A 16,315-nucleotide genomic window follows, 5' to 3' on the forward strand; every position below is an offset into this window, starting at 1 on the left:
CTTGTTGTATACTAAAAAAAGAGATTGTTGGAATTATAAGGAGAGAGAATAACTCTTTGGATGATATAATTAAAGAGTTTGATCATTAGTTCGTGTCCATCTATTCAAATTATAGTAATATTTAAGTGCTTACTAGTTTAGTAACAGTTAGTCTAAAAAAAATGAAACGAAGCTAAAAGATGAATGCAGAAAAAGAAGAGCGAAAGTAAATTCAATTTTGTATTTTTCTCTCTTAGTTGTTAAATATTTAACCATAATAAGAACAAGATTGGTCCTCACAGATAAAAAACTAAATGTTTTCCCATAAAAGAAATCATTGTTAATTAATTTTTTAATAATTCTTTTAGTTGCTCTGATCTATACATTGAGTGTCCTTTTGAGTGTTACCTTATCGTATATTTGTCGTAGAAGTTTAGTAACTGAGAGTAAGATACTTATTTACATTTAAGTTTATCCGCTCGAATTCTCAATATAGACAGTGGAAGAAAGATTGAGAAGTTGTTAGACTTGCACCAAATAACAACATAGGAGTGGAGAGTTGAGAATATATTTATTCAAAGAAATTATTGTGAAGGGCAAGGCGCGCCCTTGGATTTGCCAATCGCCAACTAGGAAGATGTCCTTTAGAACATGGTAGGCTTCCCCATGTTCACGTGATTTGTTTTTTGGGTTCTTTTGTTTTCTTGTTTTCACCACTATTCCTATATAATTCCACTTTCCCCCCACACACCTTTCACTCCTTCACTCTCCACTCCCATTAAAAAGAAAAGAAAAAAGAAAAAAGAAAAAAAAAAAGAAACAAATGGAGCCTTCAAAATTACACTCCCTCCTCCTAATTTGCATGGTTTTGGTGTCCTCAGCCGCCCCCATGCTGGGCTGCGGCTCCTGCGGCAACCCGCCAAAGAAGCACAAGCCCAGCCCTGGCTCCAAGTCCCCCAAGGGCCCCATTGGCCTCCCGCCCGTCATCGTTAAGCCGCCGGGCGGTCTCCCACCCATCGGTCTCCCACCCGTCAAGCCACCCGTGGACCTCCCGCCAGTTGGCTTGCCACCCGTGACGGTGCCCCCCGTCAAGCCGCCCGTGGACCTCCCGCCAGTTGGCTTGCCGCCTGTGACGGTGCCCCCGGTGCTGGGAAAGCCATCGCCGTCGGGAAAGCCGTGCCCGCCGAAGGGGAAAGAGACGTGCCCAATTGACACGCTGAAACTGGGAGGGTGCGTGGATCTGTTGGGAGGGCTGGTGCACATTGGGTTAGGGGACCCTGCGGCCAACGAGTGCTGCCCTGTGCTTGCAGGGCTGGCTGAGGTGGAAGCCGCGGTCTGCCTTTGCACTACCCTTAAGATCAAGGCTCTTAACCTTAATCTCTATGTCCCTATTGCCCTTCAGCTCCTAATCACCTGTGGCAAGACCCCTCCTCCTGGCTACACTTGCTCCCTTTAGAAACAACACAGGTTAACTTCAAACTTTAATTTTCTCCATATTTCTCTCCCGATAAAATTTAGGTGCTTATCGTAATTAGATATTTTCTCCTTACTAGACAACTAAAAAATGAATTGACAAAAGAAAAAACTCGAGAAAAATAAAATAAATAGCCGTCAATTTTTGAATGAACGATGGTAAGAAGTAAGGTACCTACTCAAAGGTAACCACCTAAATTTTAAACACTGGATCTATGATTTTAATTTCCTTACGAGAAAAGGAAGATATAATCTTATTTTGGTATGTATTTATTGTATAAAGAGTTTTAATTTTTTTCTATTAGTAATTTAACACCTAAACCTTAATTTATACTTTCGAATATTATTGTTTAGAGTGAAATCTATTGATGAGGTTAAGTTTTTATTCTAAGAAATTAACATGAAAAATGAAAATTATCTAATAAACTGTTTTTTTTTTAATATTGTTCTACTAATGTGGTTAATTGGGATATTACCTTGATTAATTAGTATACCTACTTAAATGACATTTAATGGATTTGGAATGTGTGTTAGAAATTTTTACAAGTTTTGGAAATTATTGACTGATTTGGATGTGGTGGTTCTTGTTGTTTTGTTTTGTTTTTGTTTTTTTTTTCAGGGTTGATTGATGGTATCCAAATGGAGCCGACATGAGAGGATGTCGAGTCAAATCTTTGTCTTTGTCTTTTCTCTCTCTTTCTCTTTTTTTATTTCTATTTATTTTATTTTTGTTGAATTGGAATTGCTAATGTTATTGTAAACCATTTGTTTCTAAATTGTGATAATTGTTGTTATGTTGTGTTATGGATTAGGCAGAGAAAGCAAATCTCAGATGCCTTTGTGTTTCCTTTAATTTTTTTTATGTGTCCCTCCCTCATTGATTTAGTAATTTTAATTCAATCATTCAGAATCTTCTTGTTATATATGTATTAGTTTTTAATTCCCTATCTAATTTATAGTGACTTTGAAATTACTTTTTTAAGTTAGAATTTCTTAGACCGTAAAACAGATAAGAACTTATAACTCAAATCATTTTTCATGGTATAACTACACACTATAATAATTTTTTTAAATATTTTTAATCAACTAGAGTATTTTTTACTCGAGTCATTTCAAACTCCTTACTTTTATTGTAATAATTTCAATAAATAAAAAAATAAATAGAAATGGTCGGATGTGCCACATAATAAAATAAGAACAAGATTTTGACATTAAGAAAAAGGAACGCAGAGAAGCAGAGGAAGAGGAATTTTCTTTTTCATAAATAAACCATTATTGTTCAATTAAATAACATACTTATCGATGAGTTGAATATCCTACAACTATAATCACTTAGAAAAAATCTTCCACGGCCTTAGTCAACCATAACATAGCTAACTAATTAAAGTATATCATCGATCAAAGATTCAAATATCATTTTCTTAGTTAAACTAATAATAATAATAATAATAGTAATTTCTAAATTAATTAAAGCATGCTGGCAGTGTCGGAAAAAATGGTGCCTTTCTTCATTTACTTGAATAAAAATAGAAGGGGCGTTGAGTAAGAGTTGGTTTGCTTAGGACTCTAAAACTGAAACTTGCCTTCATTTTTTTTTTTTTCCTTTTTCCAATTTTAGACCACTTTTCACAGTTTCCATATTTCCAGAGAGAGAAAAAAAAAGAGGTTTTTGATTTCCAGTGGGCTAAAAGAAACCACATGTGGAATCCAGTAATTCCCAGATGACACTGATCTTGATCTTATGCTACGCCAAAAAGGCAAAAAAAAAGTAGTGATTGAGACGTGAAAAATGTAGGAGAGAGGACCCTTTACATTTGTCCTTGAAAACCCCATTCGTCCTTACTTCCTAAACCACGTTTTTGGGTGATGAAAGGGCAAGATCTTCATTGATTTTTTTCCCGTACAATAATATGTGGGGTAGGAGATTCAAACTTTTGTCATATAAAAAAGTGTTTTGATTTTTTTAAATTAAATGCGGTGATTTTTCGTACTAAATATCTTTTTTGTAATAAATCATATCTCTCCTTCCATACCTTTATAATGGCATAACCATCAACTCAATCTAAAGATACTATCAATAGAATTGTTTAGTTTATACTCACTTATGAAGTTTTTGAGAGCACGTGGGAGGTAGGACCAATTGAGCTATTAAGAGAAGTTTGGCATTGGTCTCACAGCTCTGGTCTATCATGTATGGTGTAAAATTTGTCACAGATTATCAGTGAAGTTCCGAGTGGTCCTATTTTGCCCTCCAACGAGAATCGTTTATATGGACGACCAAAGATCTTTGCACCATTGATAAGAGGATTGAAAACCGGATTCATTTTTTACTGTTATTTCTCTGCAAACACCAAAGTATGCATAAACAATAATGTCATTTTATCTTCAATTTTCTCTCTAAAAAAAGAAAATGGTATCCCATAATTGTATGATATTGTTTGCTTTGGGCATAATTTTCATCGTTTTATTTTTTATTTCAATAGTATAGTTGTTTTCATCTGTACATCATGGATTACTCCATTTCTTAACTAATATGGGATTTTGTTTGCACCCTCTTGCAAATCCGACACTGTGCGCACGGATGGAAAGAAAAATTAAAAAGGGAAAAAAAGAAAAAAAAAATAAAAAGAGGAAGAAGAAGAAGAAGAAAACTATTAAGGATAAGGGCAAGAGTTAAGAGGGACCAATGAGAGGAAGAGCACATGGAGGTGGTTTTGTCAGTTAGTCCATTAGAAATGGTATGGTGTTTGGTCCTTTTAGTTTCTGAAGGATTACAGAGAGATGCTTTGAGGAGTTGTGTGTACCCAATAATTTGGGAATCCCAACACACATAACGAGGGGAGGGGCCTAATGTAATGACTCGTCAGATATTTTATGAAAATAATAATTGCTTACCAATTATATTTATATTAGCTTTTTGATTCTTTTGGTCTCCATGCATAACTACAAATCTTGACAGCTAGCTACACTAATTTCCAACTTTATTTAAATTGGAGTAAGATTTTGCAATTGAATTTAACATCGTGTGTGTTTCTTCACTTGATGGAATGCTTTTGACTATGTTGCTGACATGATAATATCTTCTAAATTCATTTTTCATTGGTACATCCTTTATAGTTATCATTACAAATCTTTTTTTTTTCCTTTTGAAGACAGCATATAGGATTGGAGATAGGTGTTTTAATTGGTTGAACTATGCTCAAATTGACATTCATTATTTTAATTCTTGAATTTTGGAAACATCATTTAGAGTTGTTCCTAAACAACCCTTTTCGCTCTTTCATTAACTTAGAACATCTCTAAAGAAGTTTAACCTCCATTTTGCATTTTATTTTTTATTTTTTGTTTTTGAAAATTGAGCTCATAAGTACTAAATTCACCCATACATTTTTTGTTTTGTTATCTAATTTTAAAACTGTTTTCAAGCCGAAGTTTAAAAACGAGAAAATAAAGTAGTTTTTCAAAAATTTAAATTTGGCTAAGAATCCAAATGTATTTTCAATAAAGTGAAAACATACCAAAAAAGAATTGTGAACAAATAAGCAAAATTTTTAAAAACGAAATGGCTATTGAACACAACCTTAATTTTTACCCCAGGTAAAATATCATTACAGAATCAGTTAAAACACTGCAAGTGGAGGGCAAAAGCTCGAGTGCCGTCCAGCAATAACCATCTGAGAAAACAGTGCAAATTGGCATAAAAACATTGCCAAAATCAAACCTCTATTATTGAAATTTATAACACCCCATGAAAAAACATTGCCTCAATGTGAGAAATAAATAACGCATTGGCTCAACGTTCAGCTTCTTTGGAAGGAGGAAATCACTAAGGAAATATAAAGCCAAGAGAGAGAAAAATACCTTTTTTTTTCTTTTCAATTTCTTTCTCAAGAAAAGCTCTATCAACGTTCATGGTAACAATAGGACATCATCATCTCCACTAACCAAAAAAACAGATACACAACTACAAATGAACCCTAGAGATAAAAATTAAAAAGAGAGAAAAAAAAATGAACATCAATTTTATTCTCTGACGTGAGCTATATCATATGTTCCTCCTAAAGATTACTATCTAGCCGACTAGCCCAATGACTAGTACTAACATGAGGGCAGGACATTAATACAAAGCCACCAGTTATACCAATCATGAAGATCTTTTCATTGTCAATCCACTGGGAAGGAACCTTACACAACTACACTGTTTTAATCTGGCAACGGCTTCTTGCGACTTACCGAGAGCGAGATCCACGTAAACTGCGGTCAAAGTGGCTTCTGGACTGTTTGGTTCAATCGATAATGCTTCTGATACAAACTGTCGAGCCTGTTCGAATTCTCCTTGTAAAGCCGAAAGAGTGGCAAAATTTGCATAGAGGACTGCCCGTGCTTCCTCGGGTCTGAGGAACTTGATACCATGAGGGTCGTCGTGGGACGACGAATAATTGGTGGCAGTTGCCGGTCCTCCATTTGCACCTTCAAGATCAGCAGTCCCATCTAGTTGCCATAGCTCACAGTCCTCTTGGCTGAATGGCAATTTGAAACTATTTCCTCCAGACAAATAGCATAATAAATGGTCGGCAGCTTCTTTCGGTCTATTTAGCAAGCAAAGGGCCTCTGCAGCATAAATGTGGCCTAAGAATGTGTAAACTTTAGAACTGTCAGGAAGATCAACAAGAGACCTTGCAATTGTCAGGGCTCTCAACGGGTTTCCAAGTTTCAACTCAACATAGGCCAGGTTTGCAAGAAGTGCTTGCTTAATCAACAGGTTCTCTCTCCGAGAAATATCATCATAGTAGGAGAGGGAGTTTTGCACAAGCTCCTGAATTGTTGCACCTTTCTGTTCTTTCGCATCACCGTTTGCACTTATCTGACTTGAGCCTAGAGTTACGGAGGAAGCCTTGGAATCAATCGAATGTAAGTTCTTATAATTTTTCCTGGAAGCTGCCACTTCACTTGAATCTCTCTCCTCCATGGAAGAATTAGAGGCCAATACAGAGTGCAAAAAGCTCGTCTCGGAATGGTTTAATAAGTACAGGGCATTAGAAAGACATTGCCGAGCAAGAGAAACTGACAGCTTCGGTTGTCCTTCACTATTGAAATGCCCATCTTCTTTTCCAGAGGAATATGTGCATCCATTTCTCGAGACTCCATCTTCCAATACAAGCTGCCTCCATCTTCCCTTTCCAACAATATGAACTTTGACGTCTGATCTATCGGAATCAGCAAGGTTGTCCTTTAGAAGCCCCTTCTCTAAAGCCATTAGGCAGCATTCGGCAAGTCGGAGCCACAACAGGGGGCGGTTATAGAAAATCAAACTGGCTTTTTGGAAGCACCGAGCAGCAAGAAGTGGTTTTCCACAAGCCAAGTACTGAACACCGCAATTATACACGATAAGGAGTGAGTTGTCTTGTGAAAAAGTCGTCGGCTTTCTATCCTTCCAGAGAGCTGCACTATTGGAAACAGCTTTGGAAAAGAATACTGTTGATGTATGATACTTCCCAAGTTGATTATATATGCAGCCAAGGTTGTTGTTTAGCATGCTTGAAATTCCCATGTCGGTTCGGTTACTTGATGCAAGTAGCAGCTTCATGGCCTTACGATGGTTGCCACGGGCATATTCAAGTTCAGCCTTTAAGAGAAGAGCCATGGATGAATCTCTTCCACGAGCTATGTTCATGGCATGCTTTGCTTCTCGCTTCGCTTGCTTTAAGTTTCTAGTGAGAAGAAGAAAGCGAACCTTATATAGTTGCAATTTAAGTTTGAGATCAACTGTAGATAGAGACCGATCAACTGGGGTCCTTAAAAGAACATTTGAAGATGAAAAACCAGCCTGTGTTGGTAGATTCTGACCACCAATATCCAGAGTCGATAGCATGGACTCATACTCAAATGTCTCCTCTGATAAAGTTCTCGATAGAGGATTCTCCGAGGCATTCACACTTGCAGCTAAATCTGTATTTGAAGACTCAGAAGCAGAAGCATTGGTAGGAACAGATGAAGATTTTGCAACTACATTAGTGGATTGCTGTACCCCTGTAATTCCATTTTCACTTTGGCTTGTACTGGTAACCCCAAAAGCTTTTTCCAGATAAAGTAGAACATCCTGGAAACATACATGAGAAAACCATTCTGAATATATCATCACGCCTTTGTATCCCATTTCCATTAAGACAGAAGAGTACAATAAATCAGTACAAGAGATATACACGCCAATAACAGATGGTACAAACTTCCAACAATATAGAGAAGCGAGAGCACGCAAGAGTTGACATGAATGGCTATTGTAGAGAGGCTCACTGACTCCAATTTGTTAAAATCCAAATTACAAGGACTCTAGGCTATATTATACACAGAAATGACAGTAACACAACTGCGCCAGCATAGGGATAAAAATAAACGAATTTTGTAACCATAATACTGAAAAGATTTCCTCAGTGAATTTAATAACTTTTAGCACATGCTTGGTAAATTAAAGATTTAATTGCAGGAAATGATAAAGCTAAACCAACATGGAGACATGTAACATGCGCAAGCAACATATAAAAATTTCTCACTACAAGACTACTAAAATTTAAATATTTAACACAGCTACTTACCGCAGACAATGATGCATCACGGCAGGCTAGTCCAACATCCAGCAGCAGAAAGCAAATATGAAGAGCTGTTGTCTGCATATCAATAGAGTAATTAAAAGAGCATTCCCATCACCAATATAATCAATAAACTCCAGTACCTCGTCTATGGGTTCAATATTTTGATATAAAGGTTCAAGAACTGCCAACGCCTTCGTATATTCATGGAGATTGAACCATATGACGGCCTGTAAACAGACATTTTAAATTGTCACAACCAGGTCAATAATAAAAAATATTTTGCAAATATGTGGGTCTTTACTCCAAGAGATGCTAGATCACTAAACTTACAATGTTTAGGGTAACAATGGAGGCATCAAACTCATCCATGTATACAATATTGGCATTATTTGCTGCAGTTTGATGAGCCAATGCATTATTTCCTTTACCCAAAGTACTCTTATTTTCAGGATTCAGAGTATCTATTTGTTCTCCAGATGAAATTGCAAGGTTCTCACTCCTCTTCTGAACAAGCACGTCCACACACAACACAAAAAATTAGCAGAAAGATGAGTACATGTACGTCATCATGCAACAGCAAAGATACCTAAAAAGTAAATGTGGGGTTGGAAGAGTATCATCGTGGTGTTTTCTCTTTACAAAGTTTAACTATACAATGAAGTTAATATAGTTTCAAAAATAAAAATAAATATCTATTATTAGTGTTTTATCTTTCCTAGGCTCCATAGGAAGCAAACTCTCATAACCTGTCCATCAATAACTGTTGGACGGAGAAGTATGATGGTTAGGATCTTTTTTTAGAAGAATTAATGAAGCTGAAGTCAATTAATGGACCTCCCTCTCTGTTTTTCTGCGAAACTTTCACCCAAATAACTTGCCTGATTCTAAAACATGGGCTTCGGAAAAGTAGTGGAAATTTCAGCTGCAGTCTATTTTTGCAGCTCTTTTAAAATGCAATCCATCCTTCAAAGGTGTTAAATAAGGGCCATCTGGAAAGCAAAAGTTTCAAGGTAGGTAAAACTGTTCTTATGGATGGTTCCTCGAGAGTCTGAATACTTTAAAAAGCTGCAAAATAGATTTCCTTCATTCCACGACACTCCAAACTGGGTTTGTAACAGGGCTATTCAGTATTTCCTCATGGTCACTTTTTCAAAGGCGAAGCGAATGTCCAATGCACAAATGTGATCACGGCTCTCTTTTGGAAGATTGGTTGGAAAGAAATCAAATAACTTTTTAGGATGGCTCGTTTAGTTCCAGTCAGTTTTGGAGTCAGTTACACTTTTTGCTTCCTCATGGTGTACTTTGTACAAATATTTCTGTAACTATAATGTTCTTCTGATTTATGCCAACTAGGAGCCATTTATTGTAAACCCCTTCGCCTCTGAGGGTGATTTCTTATCCCCCACCTTTTGTACTTCCCTCTTCTTTATTGAAAGTTTTCTTTCTAATAAGATATAATAATAATAACAATTTTTCAAGAGAAATTTCACAACATAGCATAAATTTTGTGTTATACAATTTTTCATTAGGATTGTGGTATTTTTCTTTTTTTTTTTTTTTCTGTAAAACTTCGAACTTTCTATTATATTTAAAAATACATAATTATTCTATGCTAGTTATATAAATGCCTCCTTAAAACGTATCATTGATTGCTTGGTTTCATTCATCCCAACAAGAAAAAGAAAAATAAAAATAAAAGAGGAAAAAGTTGATATTTTTGTAATTAATGTTATCCAGCTAATCAGCTAGGAAAGAAGTTGAAATTAAAAATGATTTAGGAAGTGACTTTTTCTAAGCACTTTTTATATTATCTATGGGAAATTAACAAACTCGTAAAGGTGTATAAAGTTCAAGTGCAATAGAAGTAAACCCATCATTCTTATTTTAAACAGAAACCAAGTTTTTCATTGAATAAGTGAAACAAAGACTTACGTATACAAAAAAGAATCGTCAATTTGTATTAATTTCAAAATCAGTATAATTGCAAAGAGTTAAACCAAGAACACCAAGAAAATAAAAGGAACTCAGCTAAGTGAGTCTCATTTCACTATCGGTCATCTTCATTAAAAATTCGATAATTCCTTTCCAACCATGTTCCCGAATAGAAGACATTAAATTTACCCGCAGTACTCCTACTTTCTAAATCTCCACATCACATCTTATTGTCTTTGGCATCTTTGTCAAAGGTCATATGTGAATGCAACACCTGGATGTCCAACATTTCTTGATAAGGGTACAGTGAAAAAGTACACGTTTAATACCTTCCTCGGCCTTTCTGCATAATACACATCAAAATGGCTTAAGGCTTATATTTGGGCATCTTAGTGTAACCTTTCTGCCATACAGCAACAACCATGGCCCAATGTCCATATAAAGAATTTCACCTTTCTCAATCTCATTCCTTTCCAAATCACCCCGAGAGATTTTAGATTAGTGTCAACTTTTTTTTTTAATCAGAAACCTGGCTGTGCTTGTTTTTATCAGTGAGATTAGTGTTGACTTCGTGTTCACTAGAGTGGAAAAAGATATCTTACCCAAAATGTGTCCAGGGGATACAGAAACCACCACCATCTATTTTCTCTAAAATTGAGATAAACTCCATTCAAGGCTTCAGATAGTTGTAGAAACTCAATCCATTCCACCTTTATTAGGTTTCTCTCAAGATAATGTTCCATCCATTTTTGCTGCCTTTCTACATTTACTTGACAGAGGCCTCCTTATTTTGTGACATCGCAAAAGGTTAGGGAAAGTACTTCGTTGGGCAGAGACAATAGCCATTTATCTCTCCAACAATATGTTCAATTACCACCTCCAATTTAAATAGATGTAGATACTAGATACTACGAAAAGAGGTCTAAGCTTCATGTTATATTGTTATGTTTCAAGGGACTTCAGTTACTTGCTGTTTTCCTCTTATCAGTGAACCAACCATGTTTCTCTACACTATAAATACTTCTTACAACCTGATTCCATAGCTCCTCTAACTCAAAGAAAAACCAAAAAATGTCATTTGGCCGATTTCCAACCTATAATTAGTTAATTACTTGCTGTTATTCTCTTTTTTTTATAGTACAACAAATGGGGTGGAGGATTCATGACCTCATCGCAAAAGGTTAGGGAAAAAGTACTTCATTAGGGGCATAGACAATAACCATTTATCTCTCCAACAATAGGTTCGATTACCATTTCTGTTTTCCTCTTAACAGTGAACCAACCATGTTTATCTACACTATAAATACTTCTTACAACCTGATTCCATAGCTCCTCTAATTCAACGAAAAACCAAAAAATGTCATTTGGCCGATTTCCCACCTATAATTACTTGCTGTTATTCTCTTTTTTTTAGAGTAAAACAAGTGGGGTGGGAGATTCGAACTCATGACCTCCCATTACCACTGAGCTGAGCTGCAATGGTTGATAACATAGGGAGGATAACCAAAACCTAAAGGGAGGTATTGAACCTAGTCAAAGCCCATACCCCAAGGACTCACCCTCCGAAAGTTCTATTAGTCAAATGTTCCATAAGACAGCCAAAAGAAAGGAAGGGAAAAAAAAAGCATGCCAAGAGAAATTTCTTCCTTCCAAAGCAATACTTAATTTTCCTTACACGTGCCACGCACCACTGTATAAATCCATTATTCGTAAAGATTTTGGATATCGGTGCCTTAACATCTCATACCTTACAGTTTTTAAATTCTAACAAGATTTGAGATTGGCATTAGACACCCTTTCCAACCCTAAGTTGCTAAAATACAAATGGCACCAGAAAATCCTCCAAAAAGGGTTTTGACTACCACTCCCAACTTGAAAAGAAGAAAAGAATCCACTAATCGAGAGATGGAAATTCCAAGCACTTCTAACAGTGTCGTTCCTCCCCTGTTCTACTGATCTAGGACAAGTCTTCCTTTCCATTAATGCCACCAAGCACCTAGTCCAAGTTGAGTACACCATGGAATATTCTCTTCTTTTTCTTCTATTATTCCCCCAACCCCCCCCCCCCCCCCCCCCCCCGCTAAGTACCCGTTCATTCAAAAACACATGCCACCACCCAACACAAGAGCCACCAATAAGTAATTACAAGAAAGGACTCCAATCAGTGGAAATTAAAGAAAGAAAAATCACAAGAAGAATGGGCATAAGAAGAGTCAAAATGTACAAAATTTCATACATCATCCAAGAACCCTCTGCAACCTCAAAGATCATTATATTCCTTTCAAATTGAAAATTGCTCCATAAGGAGGGAAACTGTAAACCATTTTATTAGATGAGCTCTTTTCTCCAAATCACCCAGAAAAGTCTCTTATGGTCTACCTAGTTTGTTAGGGATTTTGAATAGAGAGTAGTCAATAGGTTATCAACAAGGAATAAGATGATCAAAGCCAGTGACCCTCCTTTTGGGAGGAAATTGTAAGTGGACAAATGGTGATGCCGTTGTTGACAACTTCTAAATGCGGAAAAAATGTCATCCCCAAGTTATCCATATTCGCATGTCTAAAATATAGTCACTAACAATATATACTTGTGATCAAGGAAGAAGACCCAAAAAACAATGACGTATACACACATTAGGGAATTCTTACCTTTGCAAGTTATGGAAACATTACCAATTTCCTTATACAAATTGATGCGAAACAAATGAAAAAAAAAAAGAAAATAGGCAGATGGGAGAAGCAAAATGCAAGCAAAGAAAAGATCAACAATTGGGAAATATTAGCCACAAGTTGCCATCTCTACTTTACTAAACGGTCAATCAGCAAAGGCCAGGCCAAATCCTAATTAAGTTAAATCATTCCTAAAATCAACCATAAATATGAAGGGCATAAACCAAAAGTTAATAATGTGCTAAATTCATGAAATAGTTCTAACTCACAGTGATTCATATAGCTTAGGGAGGCTTCTACTTTTTTTATTTATTAAAAGGAAAATAAGAAATATGACCACACAGGAAATACTCTTCTATTAGCAAAGAAACCTTCAAAACCATCGTCCTTATATTTAATTTATATTCTACACTTTCCAACACATATCTAGATTTTGTCCTTTATTTTACTTGATTAAGATTAGAAACTTAGGACTTCAATAAGTGCATCCCTACTAGTGTACCTCACGAGGGTGGGAACCACATTTTACCCTTCTACCCTCTACCTCTTGTTGTTTTTCCCGTCTCGGGAGGGCTCTTTTGAATATATTGTTCCAGCTTCTTATAAATTTTAATTATTAAAAAAGTAATAATAATAAAAATAAAAATAAAGCCTAAAAGCTAAAAGCCAAATTCTTCAATTATTAATTATGTAGGTTCAAATCCTTGAACTTTTAGTTGCATGATACACCATGGAAAAAAGATTTACTATGATCCTCACTAGACTAGAGTTAAGATAAAACATGTATTATCTTTCCTTCATAATTTTTCTACTAAAATTATATGGTATGCCGTAAAAAATTTATAAGTTACCTTAAAAAAAAAAAAAAAAATGAAGATTTTCAATTGATGAAACAAACAAAAAGAGACACCTTAATATAGTTAAAAAGTTTGTACCATTGTTGACTTAAGAAAGACATTTTGATTGCATCTATACAAGAGTCAAGACATCCAAAAATATGTAAAATATATAATAAAATTTATGCCAAATCAATAACTTAAAAGACCACTTTAAAAATTAAAACTTCAAAGTTCAATTAAGCAAGGCAATGGATTATGGTGATAACAAAAAGTTCTTCCAAAAGGAAGTATAATAGTAACATACCAATTTTGTTTTGGTACCAATGGTCCAATAGGAACAGAAATTTATTGCAAGTTGCAACAGAACGCAAACAGGGAAAAGAAGTAGATGTGTGAATTCGTTTGGGGCTAAGGGCATACCTTGACATGATTCAATACTTCAAGCAACTTCTTAGGATTGGAACAACCATCCCTCAAGTATTCAGCAATGGCGATATTATGAAGTACCTGACAAAGACATCAATCAATGAAGTGCCAAGAGATTTCTTTAAAAAAAATTTAAGTACCAAATGAAGCATCAAGATTAAAATTTATTGCTAAATCCAATGTTATTAAATTGTTTAATAACAAAAATCAAAACATCATCGTAAGGCTCCGTATAAAGATGCATTCCTGAGGATTGGATTCAAGTCAAAATCAACATGGCAAATCACCATTCACCAAGAAGCAAGAATTCAAAGTAAATATACATAAAGAGATGTCCCATCAGAATAAGTCGAGTTAAAAACTCTGAACAAAATACTTGTAATAGAGCCAATTGAATAGATATTGAAAATTAAAAATATTGTTGCCTAACATTTATGTAGTTATATAACTCGAAAATAAGTATCGTAAAGGTATCTCTCCCAAACCTTCCCTCCACCCCAAGGCCCAATCTATAAATAAAATCATAATAGAAGAGGTATCATAAAAATTATCATAATTCATCCTGAAATCTGAAGTCACTCTTTAAATATGCAACCATTAATTACTTGAGCTATTACTAAAATTAATATAAAAACCAATCTCCTCTGAAAGAGTAAAGTGGATCCAAGTTAGGAACTGCTCAGAATAGCACTTCCTTCGGAGAATGCCTTTAAAATCCCATATAATACTCCCTGTTTCATGAAATTGATTTAATTTCATTTCATGAGCAATATATCAATTGTCAATTATCGACTTTAACTAATAGCAAAGATTCCAATTCACTCAACATGCGTTCTGCCCACAATATGATCACAACCAAATTGGACTCTGGAGTCCTGGACAGACTAACAAAAAGAGCAAAATTCTGGTTACCATCAGCACTTAGCAGGGTCATTATTACATTTATTCTATTCTCTCAGAATTTATCTCCATACTTCAAAAATGAAAAGCTCAGGAAATTGTAAGTACGGAATCTTGGAATGGGAATGATTACAGCCACAGACAGATAAAAAAATTGTCACGTATTTCGTAAAACCAATCTTCCTCGATTGATTATGAAGCTTTTAGTGGAGTTGATCACGGATCACCGATGCTTGTTAGTTAAGCTTCTGAAAACCCAAATACTTTCCAGGCCATCAGTTCATAGGGAAATTCTATTGTACGCATCACACCTTCACATCAGAGGTTTAGGTAACAATTTTAGGACTAGAAGGACTAACATTCAAATCGACCAATGATAAGCAGGAATGAAATACTGTACCAACAGAAACACTACCACCTCAACCTAAATTCGTGCTTACTATCATAAAACCCAAGGAAAATGATAACATTCAGTGAAAAATTAAAATGACAACCCACTTGCATTTTCTATTAGAATAGCCTAGGCGCGGTCTAATCATGCAATGGAATTGCTCGGAATTCTAGTATGTTATCCTAAAATAATTCAAATTCCGACATTCGCTAAGGTGAAAAAAACACCCCGACATATTATTTCTGAGCTCAACATTTCACCATCATAGAATTCAAAAGTCTAAACCGCATTTGCACATATAGAACTAACGAAATCGTTGAATAGGTTAAATCATATCTACGGCAACTATTAACCCTCGAAAAAGAAAAAGAAAAAAGAAACAAGCTTAGATTATGGTGCAAGAAATCGAACCTTGGGATCGTCTTCTTTCTTCTGCAACAGCTGGTTCAAGACCTCTACACACCCAGCATACTTTCCCGATTGGAAAAGCGATGCTGCATCCTTAGCAAGAGCAGCGGTGACGGATACAGCACCATCCTCCTCAGCAGCCGACGAGGAGCCATCTCGATTCGGGGCGGCCGATGAAGGTGAATCTCGAGCGTCCATTATTGGATCCAAATAAAAGAAATAAAATCAAGGGCCTGGTTGCAAAAGAAAATGAGGTGACGGATAAGGGGGAAGCAAAAAGAAGCCCTAAAATTTCGAAGTTCAAAATTCTAAAAGTGCGCTACAAGTAGAAGTGAAGTGAGGGATTTTGAACTACGAAATCGAGGGGAAAAAAGCTCGAAAGGAATGGAAGTTGGAGGTTTTGAAACCCTAAAGTATGGATTAATCGTAGAGGAGGACACCTGGTTTCTCCTGTTTTGCTGAAATGCGTCTATTTTCGCTGGTGGGAGGGAACGAGGAGAGAAAACTGAGAGAGCTTAAATAAAAACTATAGTCGAGTAGTCGACTTAATTGGGAAACCAAGTTGACACAATTGGAGTGGAAGTGCCACTCTCAAATCTCTCAAGTTTTTTCTTTACAAATTTTTACCACTCAAAACACTACGCCTCGTCTCAAGTCTCATCACAATTTGCAATACTTGCAATCTCTTTTAAATCCCGATTATATTAA

General features: G+C 35.8%; 2 protein-coding genes across 2 annotated transcripts; one reads left to right on the forward strand and one right to left on the reverse strand.

Moving 5' to 3' along the window:
- The first annotated feature begins 611 nt into the window (after nt 1–611).
- Nucleotides 612–2,373, forward strand: LOC111014420 (Bifunctional inhibitor/lipid-transfer protein/seed storage 2S albumin superfamily protein). Its single transcript, XM_022289137.2, has 2 exons — nt 612–1,446; nt 2,072–2,373. The coding sequence occupies exon 1, from the start codon at nt 803–805 to the stop codon at nt 1,433–1,435; it is 633 nt and encodes a 210-aa protein (XP_022144829.1). The 5' UTR covers nt 612–802; the 3' UTR covers nt 1,436–1,446; nt 2,072–2,373.
- Nucleotides 2,374–5,302: 2,929 nt separating this feature from the next.
- LOC111014460 (Tetratricopeptide repeat (TPR)-like superfamily protein) lies at nt 5,303–16,162 on the reverse strand. The gene is made up of 7 exons (XM_022289198.2): nt 16,048–16,162; nt 15,611–15,840; nt 13,903–13,989; nt 8,373–8,546; nt 8,183–8,269; nt 8,046–8,117; nt 5,303–7,552 (listed from the first exon to the last, which is right to left on the reverse strand). The coding sequence occupies exons 2-7, from the start codon at nt 15,803–15,805 to the stop codon at nt 5,597–5,599; spliced, it is 2,571 nt and encodes an 856-aa protein (XP_022144890.1). The 5' UTR covers nt 15,806–15,840; nt 16,048–16,162; the 3' UTR covers nt 5,303–5,596.
- Nucleotides 16,163–16,315: the final 153 nt, after the last annotated feature.

This window comes from Momordica charantia, assembly GCF_013281855.1.
Source record: "Momordica charantia cultivar OHB3-1 chromosome 6 unlocalized genomic scaffold, Mcharantia_2.0 BLBB01000006.1, whole genome shotgun sequence".
Taxonomy (NCBI): domain Eukaryota; kingdom Viridiplantae; phylum Streptophyta; class Magnoliopsida; order Cucurbitales; family Cucurbitaceae; genus Momordica; species Momordica charantia.